At 40.6% G+C, this 17969-nt stretch overlaps 1 protein-coding gene across 4 annotated transcripts in view; it reads left to right on the forward strand.

Annotated features, from left to right (window-relative positions):
* The first annotated feature begins 524 nt into the window (after positions 1–524).
* LOC123516089 (sarcoplasmic calcium-binding protein) overlaps positions 525–17969 on the forward strand; it is an 18645-nt gene continuing 1200 nt past the window's right edge. The window contains exons 1-4 of one of the 4 annotated variants that reach the window (XM_045275181.1): positions 525–671; positions 6307–6362; positions 13418–13584; positions 15917–16046. In XM_045275181.1, the coding sequence (XP_045131116.1) occupies positions 6311–6362; positions 13418–13584; positions 15917–16046 (349 nt within the window). In that variant the 5' untranslated portion in view covers positions 525–671; positions 6307–6310. Of the gene's footprint in view, positions 672–6306; positions 6363–13417; positions 13585–14446; positions 14577–15324; positions 15455–15916; positions 16047–16317; positions 16448–17969 lie in introns of all 4 variants that reach the window. The other 3 variants (XM_045275180.1, XM_045275179.1, XM_045275177.1) reach the window with 3 other exon arrangements.

Below are 17969 nucleotides of genomic sequence, written 5' to 3' on the forward strand. Positions count from 1 at the left end.
TTCAACATAAGTTTTCTCTTGTCCGCAATATATTTAGTTTTGTAAATAGCTTGGTTTTCCCTGAATGTAGTTGTTATCATGTCTTCTTTCCCAGCGTCCTCTTCCTTGTTTCCTTTCATGTGGTCTGTTAACTTTTTTTTCATCATATATGAAAGTCCCCTATGTCATGTTTACTTCCCTGTAATGACCCGCTTCCTATGGCATGGATTTTTGTTCAATGGAGGAATTGGGACCGCTGACTGGTTTAGTTCGAGTGTCTTGCCTCCATACAGTTTCATCAGCACACAGACCAATGGTGTTGTGATACATGGTATGCCCACAGTATTGGAGACTGCCTGTCCTCTGCTGTCATTTCACGATAGTGCTGATTTAGAGGGAGAGTGTACACGGAATGGGCGGCACGGCGGCTCAGGACCTTCTTCTGGCAAAGAGTGTAACGGAATATGCAGGTGGTGTGTATATTTGGTGCGGCTATAAGGAGACAACTACCTGGCTCTTCCCTCGAGTTTCGGGTAAAGATGGCCGGGGCCAGCACTTGACCAATCAACGCGCAGGAGCGGCCGGGCCCCCCGGAGTATATAAACCGAGGGCCCGGGCTGAGGACGGCATCGTGCGGCTTCGGCTTCCCAGAAACAAGTGGTCTTAAAGGGTCAGACGGCAACACCCACTAGGTGAGTGTGGCTAAGTCAGTGAACGGACTTTGTGACAAGAGTGAGGATACAGTGATCTGTGCTCAACACCACCACAAGCAGTGCCTGTAACTTAGTGACAAGTTGGGAGCGCGAGAGAGACAGGCTCCACGTTACATTGGCCCGGGACAGTGACACCACGGTGAACTTGTTCTCACGATCATCTCGAACTGGATATATTTTTTCTCATTATTATTGTTTCTTGTAACACAAGTGAACTTGATTCTTTCAAGACAAATCTGAGACAGTGTGCGAAGACTCCATCACCACCATCCGCTCTCACTGTCAACATTTTTTCTCGCATGTTTGCTTTTTTTCTGCTCCGTTAGGTTTACGAATACTCTATGGCTCATCACCGCAGGCGGGGCGCTGCCCTAAGTTGAAATCAAAGTTTTGACTCGGAACAATTCAGTTGGACATCTTAAAGAGGACGCTCGCACACCTGTTGTAATGTTGCACTATTACCACTACAACCCTCATGTGGCTACCCTGCTCTCTCTCTCTCTCTCTCTCTCTCTCTCTCTCTCTCTCTCTCTCTCTCTCTCATCTCTCTCACAAACGAACACACACACACACACACACACACACACACACACACACACACACACACACACACACACACGTTCACAGGTTTAGAGGCACCTCAGGAGAGACAGCGTGCAAGTGGCGGATCACACACAGGCTGTCTGTCACTCGGTCTCGTCCTCAGTCACCGCTAGCTGTTAGGCTACATACAATGACATCGTCTTAGAAAAATTTCTTATTCATTGTTGGCAGATTGGGATTGACATATTTAGATGAAATTGGAGTTAAAACTAACAAAGACAACAAGGGAATAATCACATTGTTAGTACATCAATGTTAACAGGATGCTTTAATTAATAGACTCTTGATCGACTGATATTATTCTTATTTGCTGAGTTCCACGGAAAGGTAAAGCTAAACTAGAAAGACAGATATATCAGGAGAGATTTTGTTTAATTCTTATCGTGCATCACCACAGTTGCCACCGCCACCGCCACCTTCAGTAAATACAATATCAACGTACAATCACCGCAATTACATATTGATCTTAACCATTTTTCTCAACAAATGCCGTGACTTACTATTTTCTCAAGTGCAAAAAAAAAAAAAAAAAAAAATCATCTTTCATATTTTTTTTCTATTAGTATGCTTAAGTTATCATTCGCTTCTCTCAAATTTACCGTATTTCTCTTTTGTTATTTTTATTCGTTAAAGTTTATAATATCATATTAAATCTTAGCTTCTCTACATTAGTATTAGTCCTTTCTCTTCTGCAAACATTTGTTCATCTCGTTTCCTGAAATTATGAATATTCAATCTCTTTTTTCAAATTATTTTTTATTTTAGGTATCTGTTTATTGTTTCCTGACCATAGTACTCACTCTGTTTCTCCTTTTCCTCTTCGTCCTCCTTTCTCATTTTTCGGCTATTTCATTTGTTTATTTTTTTCTCTTGCTGTATTACTCATCTCTTTTTCCTCGCCGCCTTTCTTTTCTTCCTCCTCCTCCTCCTTATCCTTCTCTTTTTCCTTTGGTGGATCTTGCAGGGAAAGCACTTCTAAATCTTTCATAGCGCTCTCTCTCTCTCTCTCTCTCTCTCTCTCTCTCTCTCTCTCTCTCTCTCTCTCTCTCTCTCTCTCTCTCTCTCTCTCTCTCTCTCTCTCTCTCTCTCTCTCTCTCTCTCTCTCTCTCTCTCTCTCTCTCTCTCTCTCTCTCTCTCTCTCTCTCTCTCTCTCTCTCTCTCTCTCTCTCTCTCTCTCTCTCTCTCTCTCTCTCTCTCTCTCTCTCTCTAAAGTAGAAGGTCGAAGGTTGCAGTCTTTCCTGACCTTCCGCTATAGTGCTTGTGTTGTTTTCTCTCGCCTGGTTTGCTATTATCATCATCGTCATTGTCATCACTAGTAGTACTAAAATTAGCAACAGCAGTAGGAATCGCAGTATTGTAATGTGTATGTGTGTGTGTTTTCTTTTGTCACTCTGCAAGGTCTAGGAGTAGTAGTGGTAGTCGTAGTATTAGTTGTTGCTGTCCTTTTTTGTTGGTGGTTGTGGTTGTGGTGGTGGTGCTGGTGGTGGTGGTGTTCCTCTCCCCTATTTCTTTTCATTTTTCTCTCCTTTTTTTCATCTTTTTCCTCGTGTTCTTCTTATTCTTGTTGTCCTTGTTTTTATCTTTTATTTTTTCTATTTTTTTCTGCTTTTGCTATAGTAGTAGTAGTAGTAGTAGTAGTAGTAGTAGAAGTAATAGTAGCAGTAGTAGCAGCATTAGTTGTACCAGCAGCAGTAGCAGTAGCAGTAGTAGTAACAGCAACAACAGTAATATTATTGTATGTCTGTATCAGTGAAAAGTTTGGTTCCATAACAAGAAAAAAAATGTGATATATGGATTACGCCAGTCGGAATGTTATGCCTCAACTCACTCCGAGGCTTTAAACAGTGGAGTGGGGAGTTTATTTTTGGCTGCCCGAGTAGTAGTATATGTGTGTATGTGTGTGTGTAGTAGTGGAAGACAGGTATAGACTCCCTTCCCCTCCTCCCTGCCCCCTTACATTGCCATCCCGCCAACATGATTTCATCTCTTGCACCGCGACTTCTCATTGTTCAGCTCTCCGCATTATACGAACTCTTAGCTCATGTTACAAAGCTTCTAGTGCCAGCAGAAGAAAGATAGAGGGAGGGATAGAAATAGTTAGTAGTACTGTGCACATTCATCTAACGTTGTTTAACATGAGCTTCTGTTCTGTTGCTGTTCTATTTTGATGGTGGTGTGTGTGTGTGTGTTTTTTTTTTTTTTTTATCTATGTTTTGCGCGTTTTCACTTTAAGGGGATGTGCCAGTGAGCCAAAACCCATCATTTCTTGGGTGTGTCACAACCTGGCTGTCTACTTATTTATTTAGGAATTCGCTTTTTATATCTTCTGTGTATGGTCAAATTAGAAACTCATGGTAAGAAGTAGTAGTGGTAGAAGAAGTGGTATTGGTAGTGGAAGTAGTGGTGGTGATAGTAATGGTGGTACTAATAGTAATAGTGGTAGTAGTAGTAGTAGTAGTAGTAGTAGTAGTAGTAGTAGCAGTAAAAAATCATAAGTAGTAACATCATAACTACACTCTGACATACACACACACACACACACACACACACACACACACACACACACACACACACACACACACACACACACACACACACACACAAGGAACGTACCAATATAAACATGCATTTTTCTTATTTTCCACTCTTCCTTTTTCTCGGTGACTTCGGTGGTGTTTTCAAGCACCGTTATAGCATTAGCTCATATGTTAGTATTCTGTGGGTGTCACTTGTGTCTTGCGAGGATGTGATTGGGTTGCCTGATCATCTGTTCCTGTGTTGACGTCCTTGCCAGCCAATCTTTATTCTCCCTGTTCAGGATAAACTTAATTACTCCAGCCAGGGTTAATTTGCCTTGGCCCTAATCCGTGCCGAAGGAGAATGCTTATGATGGTGTTCCATTCCTTGCTCTCTCCTGTGCCATGCTTTGTGTGTGCGCGTGTATTTCTCTCTCTCTCTCTCTCTCTCTCTCTCTCTCTCTCTCTCTCTCTCTCTCTCTCTCTCTCTCTCTCTCTCTCTCTCTCTCTCTCTCTCTCTCTCTCTCTCTCTCTCTCTCTCTCTCTCTCTCTCTCTCTCTCTCTCTCTCTCTCTCTCTCTCTCTCTCTCTTTTCTGTATCGAACGCATTACCATTACCCTTATCTTTGAAGGTGTCGTTCTGCACAGTAAGAAAAGCAACATTGATTACAACAATAACAAACAATGACAACAACATCAACTACTACTATTGCTTCTTCTTCTGATTCTACATTTGCTTTTACTTTTACATCTACTTCTACTTTTACTTTTACTTTTACTTCACTACTACTACTACTACTACTACTACTACTACTACTACTACTACGACTACTACTTAATAATCCCAAAATTTCACGATATACATACAGCCAATGTTCATGTGATGGAGCTGGGCTAGAGAAGCGCAGGCCCAGAATTTCCATTTTACAAACTGATAGAAAATTCATGGCACATTGTTCAAATACAGATTTAATTAACAATTGTAAAACATCTTAAGCATAGAATAGTTAATGAGAATTTATACTTTTATCACGATCATTTTTTTTTTCTTTCTATTTCGTGCAAGAGTCAGCAAAGCAGGGCCGTTGGTCAGGCCAGTCTCAGACCGAGGAGTGCAGGTTTATTTTTTTTTTTTTTTTTTTTTCTTTGTTCAGTTACGTTCACGTGGGCCGAAGGCTTAAGAATAAAGGAGAGGAAAGAATGCTGGAATATCGTGCACCAGAGACAAAAAGAACTCTTAGAAATCTAAATACTTTTTTTTTTCGAAATATTGCAGAGGAACACACACACACACACACACACACACACACACACACACACACACACACACACACACACACACACACACACACACACACACCATTCATGAGTGCAGGCGAGACAAAACCAGCCTGAATATTATGTTCCATATAATTTTTCATCAAAGTGATTATACAACATACTCATTTCAACTCTTCCCAGTATGAAAATTTCTCATAATTAAAAGCTTTAACCACTCGTGGAGATAGAGCGTGTTCTGAACATGATTTGCTAGTCCTCACCTTCGGTCTCTGCTATGAGCGAGACCTCAGACCATCCTCAAAGAGCACAGCAGTCAGGTGGATGCTAAGCAGAAGTTCTCTCCATGCGGGCAGGTGCACAGCAGATAAAGTCAAGTCAGAGGATGTAGTCAAGGATGAGGTCGACCACCGAGCTTGTCCAGCGTTGCTAAATAATGCAAAACCTTCCATCTCTCCTCCTTCCATTCCTCCTTCCATCCCTCCTTCCTTCCATGCTATCCACCGCCACACATTTTTTCCCTCAGCCACCTCACACACACAAACACTCTCTCTCTCTCTCTCTCTCTCTCTCTCTCTCTCTCTCTCTCTCTCTCTCTCTCTCTCTCTCTCTCTCTCTCTCTCTCTCTCTCTCTCTCTCTCTCTCTCTCTCTCTCTCTCTCTCTCTCTCTCTCTCTCTCTCTCTCTCTCTCTCTCTATCTCTCTCTCTCTCTCTCTCTCTCTCTCGAGCGAACGCCTCCATAAGAGTTGTAAGAGATTCTATAAAAGTTTAGCTGTCTACCTTCTAAACAGAGTGAGAGTCAATGAAAGCCTTGTCGTAGAAAAGTGAAAAACGAAGTTACTTCTACAAACACTAAACAAAGTTCGAAATGTCACTGGAGCCTGTTAAGTCCTTTACTTTTTTTCGTTTTACAGATACGATTAAAAAAAGTATTGCAAGACGTTGTGTTGTTTTGTAACTTTTTAATCCTATTTATGAGTTTGACAGTTTCATTAATGTTGCTTATGCTTATGCGAACATTTTAGAATCACTTGGCATATATTTTTACTATTTACAAAAATTTTGGACGAGACCCTTTTATTCACTCAACTTCCTAACTTTTTTTCTCACCACATAAAGTTACGTTAGAGCTAACTGCTTTACCTGTAGAGATATTTCAGAGTTGATCAGTGTTATTTTCTCAACTTCTTTTCCTAATTTTCTTTCTTTTCCTTGCAGCAAAATGGCTTACTCTTGGGACAACCGCGTCAAGTATGTCGTCAGGTACATGTACGGTAAGTCGCAACTTCCTCTTAGTATTACTTCTTATACTTTTCCTCTCTCCTTCCTTTTATTTTTTCTTTCTTCGACCTCGTATGTAAACTCTACGCTTTCATTTCACTTTCGCATAAGATCTTTTTTTCTTTCTCTCTCTCCTTTTTTTCTTATATGAATTCCAGCATTTTTTAAGGCTTTGTTTCTTTTTAATTTTGTTAATTTATTTTTCTTTTTTTTTTTGTCTTGTCTTTGAGTCACATGCCCACGCACATTCCTTTTTCTTTCTTTTTTTTCTTTTTTGCGTTTTATCTCTTACCTTCATAGTCTTCTTTGATTTTTTTTGTACTTCATTTTTTTTCTGATATTTTGCCTTACGCTTTGAGCTTCATGTTTTTCTTTTTTCCTAATTACTTCTGATACTCCTCAGATTTTCATTATTTCACACGTTTTATTTCCTTCGCCATCTTTTGATTAATATATTACGATCATATCTTCTCTGTCCTATTACGAATAATTGTTCCAGTCTCACAGTTTCCATTTTCTCTCTCCCATTAACTCTGTCTCCGACGCACAAGTTTATCTGAGCGAGTGTAATTTTGTTTAATGTTCTGATTTTCCATCTGCCGCGTAAGAATTCGTATTTCTTATATAGCCAGTGTTGCCAATTGTTAGTGACCCACTTTTCTTTTTCTCTGTATTTAGATAAAATATAATGGTGAGAACTCTCTCTCTCTCTCTCTCTCTCTCTCTCTCTCTCTCTCTCTCTCTCTCTCTCTCTCTCTCTCTCTCTCTCTCTCTCTCTCTCTCTCTCTCTCTCTCTCTCTCTCTCTTTCTTTCTCTCTCTCGCGAGTTAAAACTAAAACACAATGACAAAAGTCTGAAATAGAGAGGGAAAGACAGAAGAATCAGAAGACGATAAAGAAAGGGCAAAGAAAAACTAAAGGACAGAGAAAAAGAAATGAAATATTGAGGAGATGACTGTGCTGAAATGTAATGCTTTCTTGGACTGTCTGGCGAAATGTGGTCTCAGACGGCATTGAAGCGAGGGAACCATTTACTGTGGGAGACCAAGCATAATGCCCAGCGGAATTCCGGACGGAGGCTCTTTGCGTGGATGTTGTGTTCTTTTGTCACAATCCAGAGACAATACAGTGAAGTCCACACCGCGGTATGAAGAAACGAGCACTGGAGAAAGTCAAGGATAATGATGGCGAGAGTTTAGTAAATTATTTAGTGAATTGTGCCTCTATTCCTCCTTCTCCTCCTCCTCCTTTCCTTCTTTCCTAGCTCCTTTACTCCTTCTCCTCCTCCTCATCCCCATCCTCCTATCCCCATTTCTCATTCGTCTTTCCTCCTTTCCTCTCTCTCTCTCTCTCTCTCTCTCTCTCTCTCTCTCTCTCTCTCTCTCTCTCTCTCTCTCTCTCTCTCTCTCTCTCTCTCTCTCTCTCTCTCTCTCTCTCTCTCTCTCTCTCTCTCTCTCTCTCTCTCTCTCTCTCTCTCTCTCTCTCTCTCTCTCTCTCTCTCTCTCTCTCTCTCTCTCTCTCTCTCTCTCTCTCTCTCTCTCTCTCTCTCTCCAATTAACCCGTGACATTTCCCATTTTTAGACTAATAAAAGTAGGAAGCCTTGACGGAGAAACCACTTTCAGTCTATTTAGAGCTTATGGAAAGTTTTTTCTCCCTCGCTGCATTGCTCTCCTTTATATCTAAGCTTAGAAGGGCGTGAAACTCTGTACCCGAACGTCTCTTCTCTCTATTATGTAATGGTCTCACTTCCGCAAACTTTGTAGAGCAAATAGATCTTTGAATATCAACGCTCAGCTCCATCAGTGAAATAAATAATGAGTCGAAAGTATATATTCAAGTTTTTGTTCTCCTCGTATCCAGAGCCTCGGCGTGGATGGATGAAGCCAAGTAAATGAAGACAAAAAGGGTGTTCTTCAAGGACCAACATCGTGTTTTTAACTTTCGACTGACAATGTATGAGAGAAATAAAGCGAATAGTGACAAAGTTGACGTAATGGAAGGAGTTATTTTGAGATGAGGAAGTTCACAAATCGATTTCTCTCCAGCCAAAGTATTAAAGATGACCAAGGCTGTCACAGTGGGGAGTGTGTGAGATGCGCAGGCGTGGCGACCGTTGCCCTCATGATATATTCAACGCCTCACAAGTACATTGCGGCCGAAAAAAGAGAAGTTAAATTTTCTCGCTTCGGTGTCTCTTCTTATATCGTGTTAGTCATCAGCCATATTTCCTTACTTAATCCTCATGTTGGTGCGACTTGAGTCATTCACTAGAAATATTTGAAACACAAATACAATTATTTCGTGTAAATTAGCTAGGATCAGATAGTTGTCACACCGTTACTTGTTACTATCATGTGTCTCAGACTGCTACGAGCTTCCGTAGTCACACCAGGCAGCTCATACCACCTGTTTCTCCGCGGCATAAAACTTCCTAGAGTTGTGTTTGTTAACGGTGTCTCATCCCCCTTAATCGGCGTTCCCTCCCTCTCTTTGGCTGATCAATATTCTTCGCCCTTCGGCACCAATCAAAAGATATTACTGGTCTATGTGTTCGCGACCTCCTCTTGTAGTTGAGGGAATTTATGGGTGGCACGGTAGCTGGTTTGTGACTTACCTAGACCAACTTTCTCAGCCTGAATCTCTCTTTTTTTTTTTTTTTTTTTTTTTCTTCATCCTTCAAACAGTTCATGTTGAATACCCTGAGGTTAGTATCGATCGCTAAGAAAACTTTCCCTTTTCGAGCTGGGATGGCGTTGCTGCCCCACTGAATGTCCTCTTGTACCAGACGCAAAACTGAGTCCCTTCTCATACCCTCGGCTGTTGTCTCCTGTTTTCCTAGCGGGATTTTTCACTCACTCGCTGTTTTATTCAGTAAAGTTCACTGGAGACTCAAGGAGTACTCTGCAACATCTAAAGTTTCTTGTTTTGTTTTATTGAGATTTGTTCGAGCAGTGATTAAGAACAAATTAGTTAAATGGAACAGATTATTGGATCCACGAAGCCTCATTGCTAGTACTTCCCCATTGGCGATGCACGGTGCTCACCTCTACCTTTAAGCCATCAATAAGTCACACTTTTTTCAGACCAGTGATATTGAATATCTCCCAATCCGACCTTACCTTCTCACACACGCTCTGACGACATGCTTCTTTGCTTTCCCCGTTCACTTCCTCTTTTTTATTGGTGTTCTTCTGATCCCCATGTTACTTTCTGGTTGCTCTTTTCTTTTTTGTCTTTAGTTTTTATTCTTTTCAGTGCTTCATTCTTGACATTTACTAGTAGTTTCCTTTCTTCTTCCCTTTACTTGTTGCTTTCTCTCTTTCCACTATCTTCTCTTATTAGTGCCCTTGTGGTCTCCATGTCAGGTTTTTATGGTTTTTTTCTTTTTTCTCTCTCTCTTTTATTGTTATTATTTTGTTTCTTCGCCTTTCATCTTTCTTCCTTGTCTTATTTTTTTTTTAAATCTGTATTTTCTTCTTGTGTATTTACGTTCGCTTTTTAATTCTCCCTTGCTCCTTTTCTTCAAGCATCACTTTTTTTTCTTTTGTATGCCCTCAATTTTTCCTATATTCAATTTTGGTACAGGAGTTTATCTTTCACCTTCGCATTTGCTGAATGTTCATTGACCTTCTTTTCCTTTCTCACGAAAAGTTAAACGTATATGTGTCCAGCTCCCACTTGTCGCGTAGCCTTAGACACAGTGAGGAAGACGTAGTGTGAGGGCAAAGTGGTAAATGGTACCGTTGACATCTTGACCAATATTTATGACATACCAAGGCGGAGAGTGGGAAAGGGAGTATAATGTTAGAAGTGTCTTTTCTTCCTTCCGTTGTTATCCCTTTGTTTCCTCTTTGCTCCCTCTTTGCTACGTGTCTTGATGGCTTCATTCAGTCACGTCACCCTTCAGGCTCCGCTAACTGCCTCTTTCACCTCGCCCTCCCTTTTACCTGGAACCCCTCCCCCACTCTTTCCTCTCTCACCCCTTCTCATCGCTGCTCCTTGTAACCTCAGCGTCCCTCCTCATTATCTTGACTCTTCTCCTCCTCCTCCCTCACCCTCCTTCTGTACGATCCCTTCCTCGGCCTCTTGGGCAGGGACACGAAACACCATTAAGACCACCTTCAAACTTCCACGTCTTTACGGCTTCAGGGAAAACTGCCTTGAGGGACCAAATTTTAGATAAAGCCAGAATTGTATTAGTTCAAGCATAGGTCTTTTTTTTTTTGTTTCAATCTTTCCTTTGAAATCTTTGAGTTTTACCAATTTAGAGAGTTCGTTCAGTCTATAAAAATAATATATGTTGTGTTTCTGTCAAGGAATGGTTTTGTTGGTTGAAATCAGTGGTACGGTAACTATTTTTTATATTCAACGTTTAGCTTTTGAATTTTATCATATTCCCTTACTTTTGTTCATATATTTCTCTTAATTGTGTGTAACTTTACGATTTTCTTGCGTCTTTGTTATTGTTGGTGGTGTTTTTTGTTAGCTTTTTATTTTTTTTTTATTTATTATTATTATTATTTATTATTATTTTTTTTTTTTAGATTTTTCTTTGTGTTGCTTTCCTTTCATAACTCTTTTATACACCTGTCCAGTTTGGCGAGAGGGAAACCGTTTTAAATGTAAGGGAGGAAGAGGAAGAAGCAAAACTTTTTTATTTTTTTTCCAAACATCCTTGTATATTCCTGCCTCTTATTCCTTCTCCATCGCCCCTCTACCATGTCCCAGTTCCACACCTGTTCCACCTGTATATCTCCTCCCAAGGTGTGCTCCAAAGTATTCTGAAGGCATTTTTCTCTCCCTTTTATCTTTTGAATGCACGTCAATCAAGCGTTTGACAGGTGAAGGACGCACTTAATAACTCTGTCTTTACCTTGCCTAACAGACAGGTGAACGGACGGGCATGAACGATAAGCACACAATTCAGATGAACCTCCGCCTTCTTTCATATCTACGTTCATCTACTTGAGAATATTCACTAACCAGTGGTGGTGGTGGTAATCGGGTATATTTGTGTACAAGTTTAGCATTTCCTCTGTGCAGACGAGGCCAAGTTTCAGTAAGGCTGCCAAGCCTATTGTTACATTGCCCACATATAAGTCGCTGCTGTTTCCCGCCATACGTCGCTCAGACTTTGAAGTTTTTATATTGTCCACCCTGTTCTACAGAACCCTGGTTAGGTTTCGTAGTTATGTAAAATAGATTCATCAGGAAGGTTGCTTTTCTTAGTATTTACAAAATTTCAACCCAGTGCAAGAATAACTGCTTGAGAGAGAGAGAGAGAGAGAGAGAGAGAGAGAGAGAGAGTACAACCATAACAAACATACAAGAGGAGGATCAACTTTGTCAGGCAACTGTCAGTGTTACTCGCGCAAGTTGAACCTGCAGAGCTAGTCAGACTTATATCGCCCCAAATATCACTCCATGGAGGTTTCGTTTCCGTCCTCCGTCATGCAGCGTCTAGTGAAATTTGTGCCACGGAGTCGTCTATGTTAGTCCTCCCTTAGCTTGTGAGTATCAGCACATGTAAGAACAAGAGTTGCAGAAAGGCTGTACTGGACGAACGGAACGTGTTATGACTCCCAACGGGGCACTGGTTTTGTTCCTCGCTAAGTACCTCACCAATGCTTTGGGATGGGAGTTGCTGCCCTTTTACTCCACACCGTTGTAGAATTTCCTATTGATAAGGCGTTTCTAAACTCGATTAAGGAAACTTGCACGAAAGAGAGAACTGAACTTCAATTACAGATCATTAGAATTCTTCGGTTTCTTGCTTGTCATCTTGAATATTCTGGGAACACCTGCGTTCATTTTATACGCTCGTTCATTGATATTTTTTTTTCTTAATCTTATCAGGCATAAAAATATAACATGCATAAGGATAAACATACTGTAAGTTGGAAGAGTCTTTGAGCACACGGATAATCAATATCGTGCACGGAACGGGCCGACCGAAACGACGTCCACTACGTCACTGATTGGGGCCTCGTTGCCGCGGATTACTGGCACGGAAATTGATCGTGCCGTCAGTGGAGGCTTCGTTCCTGGTGTGCGATCGCTGTGAGGACTTCCGTTTGAATTTTATTGTGCAGTAATCAAATAAATTTTACCCGTTTCCAGGACAAGGAGAATGTCACTATGGTTACATTTATGTTTAACTTACAGTAACATAAATCTCCTTTGAGTAAGTGTGTGTGTGTATGTGTGTGTGTGTGTGTGTGTGTGTGTGTATATATATATATATATATATATATATATATATATATATATATATATATATATATATATATATATATATATATATATATATATATATATATATATATATATACACACACACACACACACACACATATATATATATATATATATATATATATATATATATATATATATATATATATATATATATATATATATATATATATATATATATATATATATATATATACACACACACACACACATATATATATATATATATATATATATATATATATATATATATATATATATATATATATATATATATGTATGTATGTATGTATGTATGTATGTATATGTATATCACGTCTTTACCTTGTCCTCCTCATTGTCCTCGTTCGCAACGGAGGCAACAACAAGGAGAGGTTCCTGGTACTGTGGACTTCTGCAAATATATTGATCCTGGCGCCCACCATTTTATTGATGGACAGGACCCAACACCCTCCGAAATAGTCTGCCAAATCTTTTATTAGGCTAAGGAGGAGTGTGGCGTTATTTACTGTGCTCTTCAGGTGGTGGATCTAAGGGAAGATTGTGGTGCCCACCACGATGTGTTGATTGATGATTTCAGGTTTATGGACCGTATGGTCATACACACGCATGTAAGCATTTTAAGATAATTGATATCTTATTTTTAATCACGAAACTTGTAAACTTAACTGTAGGAATATGCCTTCTCCTTTAATGCACTATATGGTCTGAGGGAGAGAATAACTAAAATAGGAAGGAAAAACTACACATATATCCGGTGAAAATTACATTTTGTCTTTTCTTTTTCCTTTAGACATCGACAACAATGGCTACCTCGACAAGAATGACTTTGAGTGCCTGGCGCTGAGGAACACACTCATCGAGGGCCGCGGCGAATTCAACTCCGACGCCTATGCCAACAACCAGAAGATTATGAGCAACCTCTGGAACGAGATCGCCGAGCTGGCTGATTTCAACAAGGTACGGCTGAGGTGGAAGTGACGCAGCTCGGAGGAAATAAAGAGCTCGTCTGAAATTACGACTAAGTTGCTAGACATCTAAGTAAAAAAGTTCAGGGAAGTTCCGAGTAGAATGAAAGGAAGGTCGTAGTGATGACTTTCTGGTAGTATAATGTACTTCTTATTAGTCCTAGAAGTTTAAAGATAGAAAAATTAAGACTGCACTCTGCTCAAAGTTGAATGGCGAAGACGCACACGAATTGTTCATATACTGCGCCACTCTATTGGCTACTTTTAATGAAGTTTTGACAATGTCTTCATCATGCACTGAAATATGCTGTTACTATAATCCTCTTTTAGTACACAGATGTTCCCCGCCTAGTCACGTGCCAGACCTGAGAAATCTTCGCCATGATGATATGAACAGAATGTAGGAATGTAGTTTAGTTGTTTTGACAGGCGTGAATTGTCGGAAAGGCTTGGCGGAACTCTCCAAGGAGTCGCCGAGTCCTGAATTGGTTGAGAGGTGCACGTGTACGACTTAAAGATTTACTTCACTAGAAAATGTTAGTTATCGGCACCGTTGATGGCCTGTTGATGTGGTGATATTCAATATATGTAGGCAATAGACGGTAGGACTTCCTCTAGATATATCCATAAGGCCAGGATGTTTTATTGCGAAATTTATTTCTGAGTGTCGTTCCGATAAATACCCGAGGTTGGTGATAGGCAAATTATTGTAGTCTTTACAGCACAGGGATGTAATACAGGAAGGGTGTGGCGGTCTTGGGAATGGTATCAAAGGCGTTTATTGAGCCGAGAGAACTATCATATAGTCTATGGATGAGGAGCTTCTTGTGTAGGATACACACTGCTGTTTACAGGACGGTCAGGTTACTGTGGACGAGTTCAAACAAGCCGTCCAGAAGCTGTGTTGCGGCAAGAACTTTGATGCTTTCCCTCCTTGCTTCAAGACTGTCATTGGTCACCTGTTCAAGACTATTGATATCAACGGTAGGTCCAGCCAGTGGTGACGCTGGAGCCCGCGAAACACTAACCGCCGACAGCCGCTACTTACCCGCTGGGCTATAACTTTGTGTGGTGTTGCGTCTCAGAATCACAGCTCCTACATGTCCGCTATAAACGTTAGGTGTCTTCTAATACCATCAACGCTGTCTAAATCATGTTAAATAACGGTCTTTGTCGCTCCTCACCAAACACACACACACACGCACACGCACACACACACACACACACACACACACACACACACACACACACACACACACACACACACACACACACACACACACACACACACACGAGTATAATGATTTTCTAAAACACAATAACCACAATAGTACATATGTAATCTAAAAACAGGTTCATTTATGTCCGAGCTCCACCTGTTGTGCAAAAGTAGTCTTGGTGCGGTCTTTGAAGATAAAGAAAAAAAAACAAGAGCAATGGAAATTTTTACGCGTAGCAAAACACCATTGTTATAGTCCTCAGTACATGTTAATTCGAAGTTTACTGTACCCGTAAATGCAGATTATAGAGTACCAATGTATAGATTCTGCATACCGTTAGATAGCAACTATACGACCTACAGGATGATAATCCATCTACAGACACCATGGAGATGTTTGCCTCGAAATCCTTTATTTTGTGCACCACGGGAAAGCTGTCGCGGCTCCTCTGCTGGCGTTCTACGTTGCCAGCTTCCTCGTTTTTCTTCCTTGCATTATCTTATCGCTTACAGGACGGTGAGGTTACTGTCGACGAGTTTAAGCAGGCCGTTCAGAAACACTGCTGCGGCAAGTCTTTCGCCAACTACCCCTCTGCTTTCAAGAGTTTCATTGGCAACCAGTTCAAGACTGTTGATGTGAACGGTATGTCTTTATACCCGCTGATTGGCGTGCGACAATGTGCACCCTCACTCCACCTTGACAGTAACACTTCACTTCTTTGATCTCCCGCCCCTCCTCTTGTTTAAAGGTGGAGGTGGCTGCTAACGCGATTTTACTTCCCGCAACTTCAACACCCACTTTGTTGTGTCTAGCTCGGGAGGTCTTTGCGAGTTGTGAAATTACACTTCAGCGACGACCTGAATTTATGCTTAACATTTATTGATTTCTTGTTATTTTTCTTTTATCATTATGATCCACCTCACAACCATTGACATGAATGGAACGTCTCAGCCTTCTTCCGAACTTCACACCACATGTCACTCTAACAAGGACATGTATTAGACACGACGGACATGACAAACTTCCTAGGACACATCCAGACTCAGTTCGACAACTCCCATGATTCTGCTTACCTCCCCACCCTCACTTGAAACCTACTTCCAGGATGGGGAAGTTTCCGGCGAAGAATTCAAGCAGGCTGTCAAGAACGCTTGTGTCGGCAAGAATTTCGATGAATTCCCCAATGCCTTTAGGGTGTTCATTGTAAATCAGTTTAAGACTGTTGACGTGAACGGTATGTGTCACCGATTTATTCACTTCGGTCTCTTTTGTGTCAGATGTTTATCTTTCTAGACTGCGATTATTCTAGTGTATTACTTCCATTTGCCTTCCATTTCTAAATCAACTTCTCCACAAGTCTCTGACCAAGCACACAGTCCGAGGCTCCTAAAAAGCAAGCATACCCCGCCCACTCAATCTCCTCTTAGATTCTTCACTAGGAGAGTCCGTTCCAGGTGTCACCAAAGGCTATAAACGGTATTCATAGTTTCCCTTGTTGGTTCCAGGACGGAGAGGTGTCAATTGACGAGTTCAAGCAAGCAGTACAGAACGTTTGTGTTGGCAAGGACTTTCCATCCTTCCCAGTGGCTTTCAAGTCGTTCATTGCTAACCAGTTTAAGACAGTTGACGTAAATGGTATGTTATAAAGGACGCACACAAGAGATTGAGATCCCAGGCGTCATGTTTGCCTGTGGAACCCCGTTTGGATGGGTATCTCTTGGTAGCCCCGACTGCAATGTTCCTTATTTTGTATTCCAGAGCTTAAAGCTTAAATATAGTCAGATGCATATTTAGTTGCAAATGTACGAAAATTGGCACCACATACCTGGATCTGTAGAATCTCAGTGTATCGTAGACACTCCCAGTAGATGTTCCTTGTTAGCTTCCCTCCTGCACACACTGTGTCTCGGTAATATGTAGTTGGTAGTTCCCCTGCTAGAAGCTTTCTGCAGTATACGATGTGGTACACACACTTTCACACATAGCAATGTTGTTATTTGTATATTTAATGAGAAAAATACGTAGGCACAAAACTACCAATAAAACTCACTTTTTTTCAATAACAAGTCTTTCATACAATTACTATTTACTTCTACCGTTCCATGAATTACGAATCTATGAATACCTAAAATATTAAATGCTACTTTGTTATACTCTTAATTTAGGCTTCGTCAGTTTTAATCAGATGACACAAACTAAAAGAGTACATTCAATAAATCACATTTATATTGTAGTGTCAAGGACTGCCATGTCTTCTTGAACTTCTGTTACTTTGTACATCATGTTCCACCCTTAAATTTATGGAACCGAGAATTGTCACTGAATAGATACACAAAACAATGAAAATGTTGTGTCAAACTATAACCCGTGGCTTCCTCTACTCGTCTCTTTTCATTTGTTTTATTCAAATCTGCAAGAAGCTTCCACGGTATTTTCCCCACTCCTTTCCTTGATGTTTGAAATTATTTACATTTATATTAGACACAAGTTTTTCAATCGATGTATATTGTGCATGTTAGTATTATTTGGAGCAATATTTGTGTGAGGCGTGATTCCTGTTTCTTCTTGTTACTGCTTTGACTAATCTACACTGGATTTTTTTTTCCAACAAAAGAGAATATCCACGAGCAGCCACCCTAGCATGATGGGCACGGCTCATCCTTCCTCCTCCTCCCATCCTATCGCCCTTCACTTAGTTTTCTGTGATTGTTCAGTTGCTTTTACATTCACTGTTTTGATTCGTTTTAAATAACATAACCAGAGCTCGAATTTACTTTTGTTAGGTTATAGATTCTTAATTACTTGCAAAGACTGACTCTTATTCTTCACTTACATTTGAGTCATAAATTTCGAAGGATTGTCTTGCGTTTCATTGAGTTAGCACTAAATATCAGAATGGTAAAGTATAATTACAATACATAAATTCCTGCTCTGGTATTTCGATCGTTGATGAATAACTTTGAAAAGTTCTTGTAGTCATTGAGTACATCCCGTAGTGAATTGCTCGTGTGCTTGCATTGAACTGCCAGCTGACAAGTACTAGCTGTTGCAGGTCATCATTAATACCTTACTGGCATTTGTTTTTGTCAGCATCACAGATTCCAGGCATCCAGTGGTCCTCCACCAGTTGCTTGTCTGCAGCATGTCTTTTTATTCC

This window comes from Portunus trituberculatus, chromosome 40 (genome assembly GCF_017591435.1).
Source record: "Portunus trituberculatus isolate SZX2019 chromosome 40, ASM1759143v1, whole genome shotgun sequence".
NCBI classification, from domain to species: domain Eukaryota; kingdom Metazoa; phylum Arthropoda; class Malacostraca; order Decapoda; family Portunidae; genus Portunus; species Portunus trituberculatus.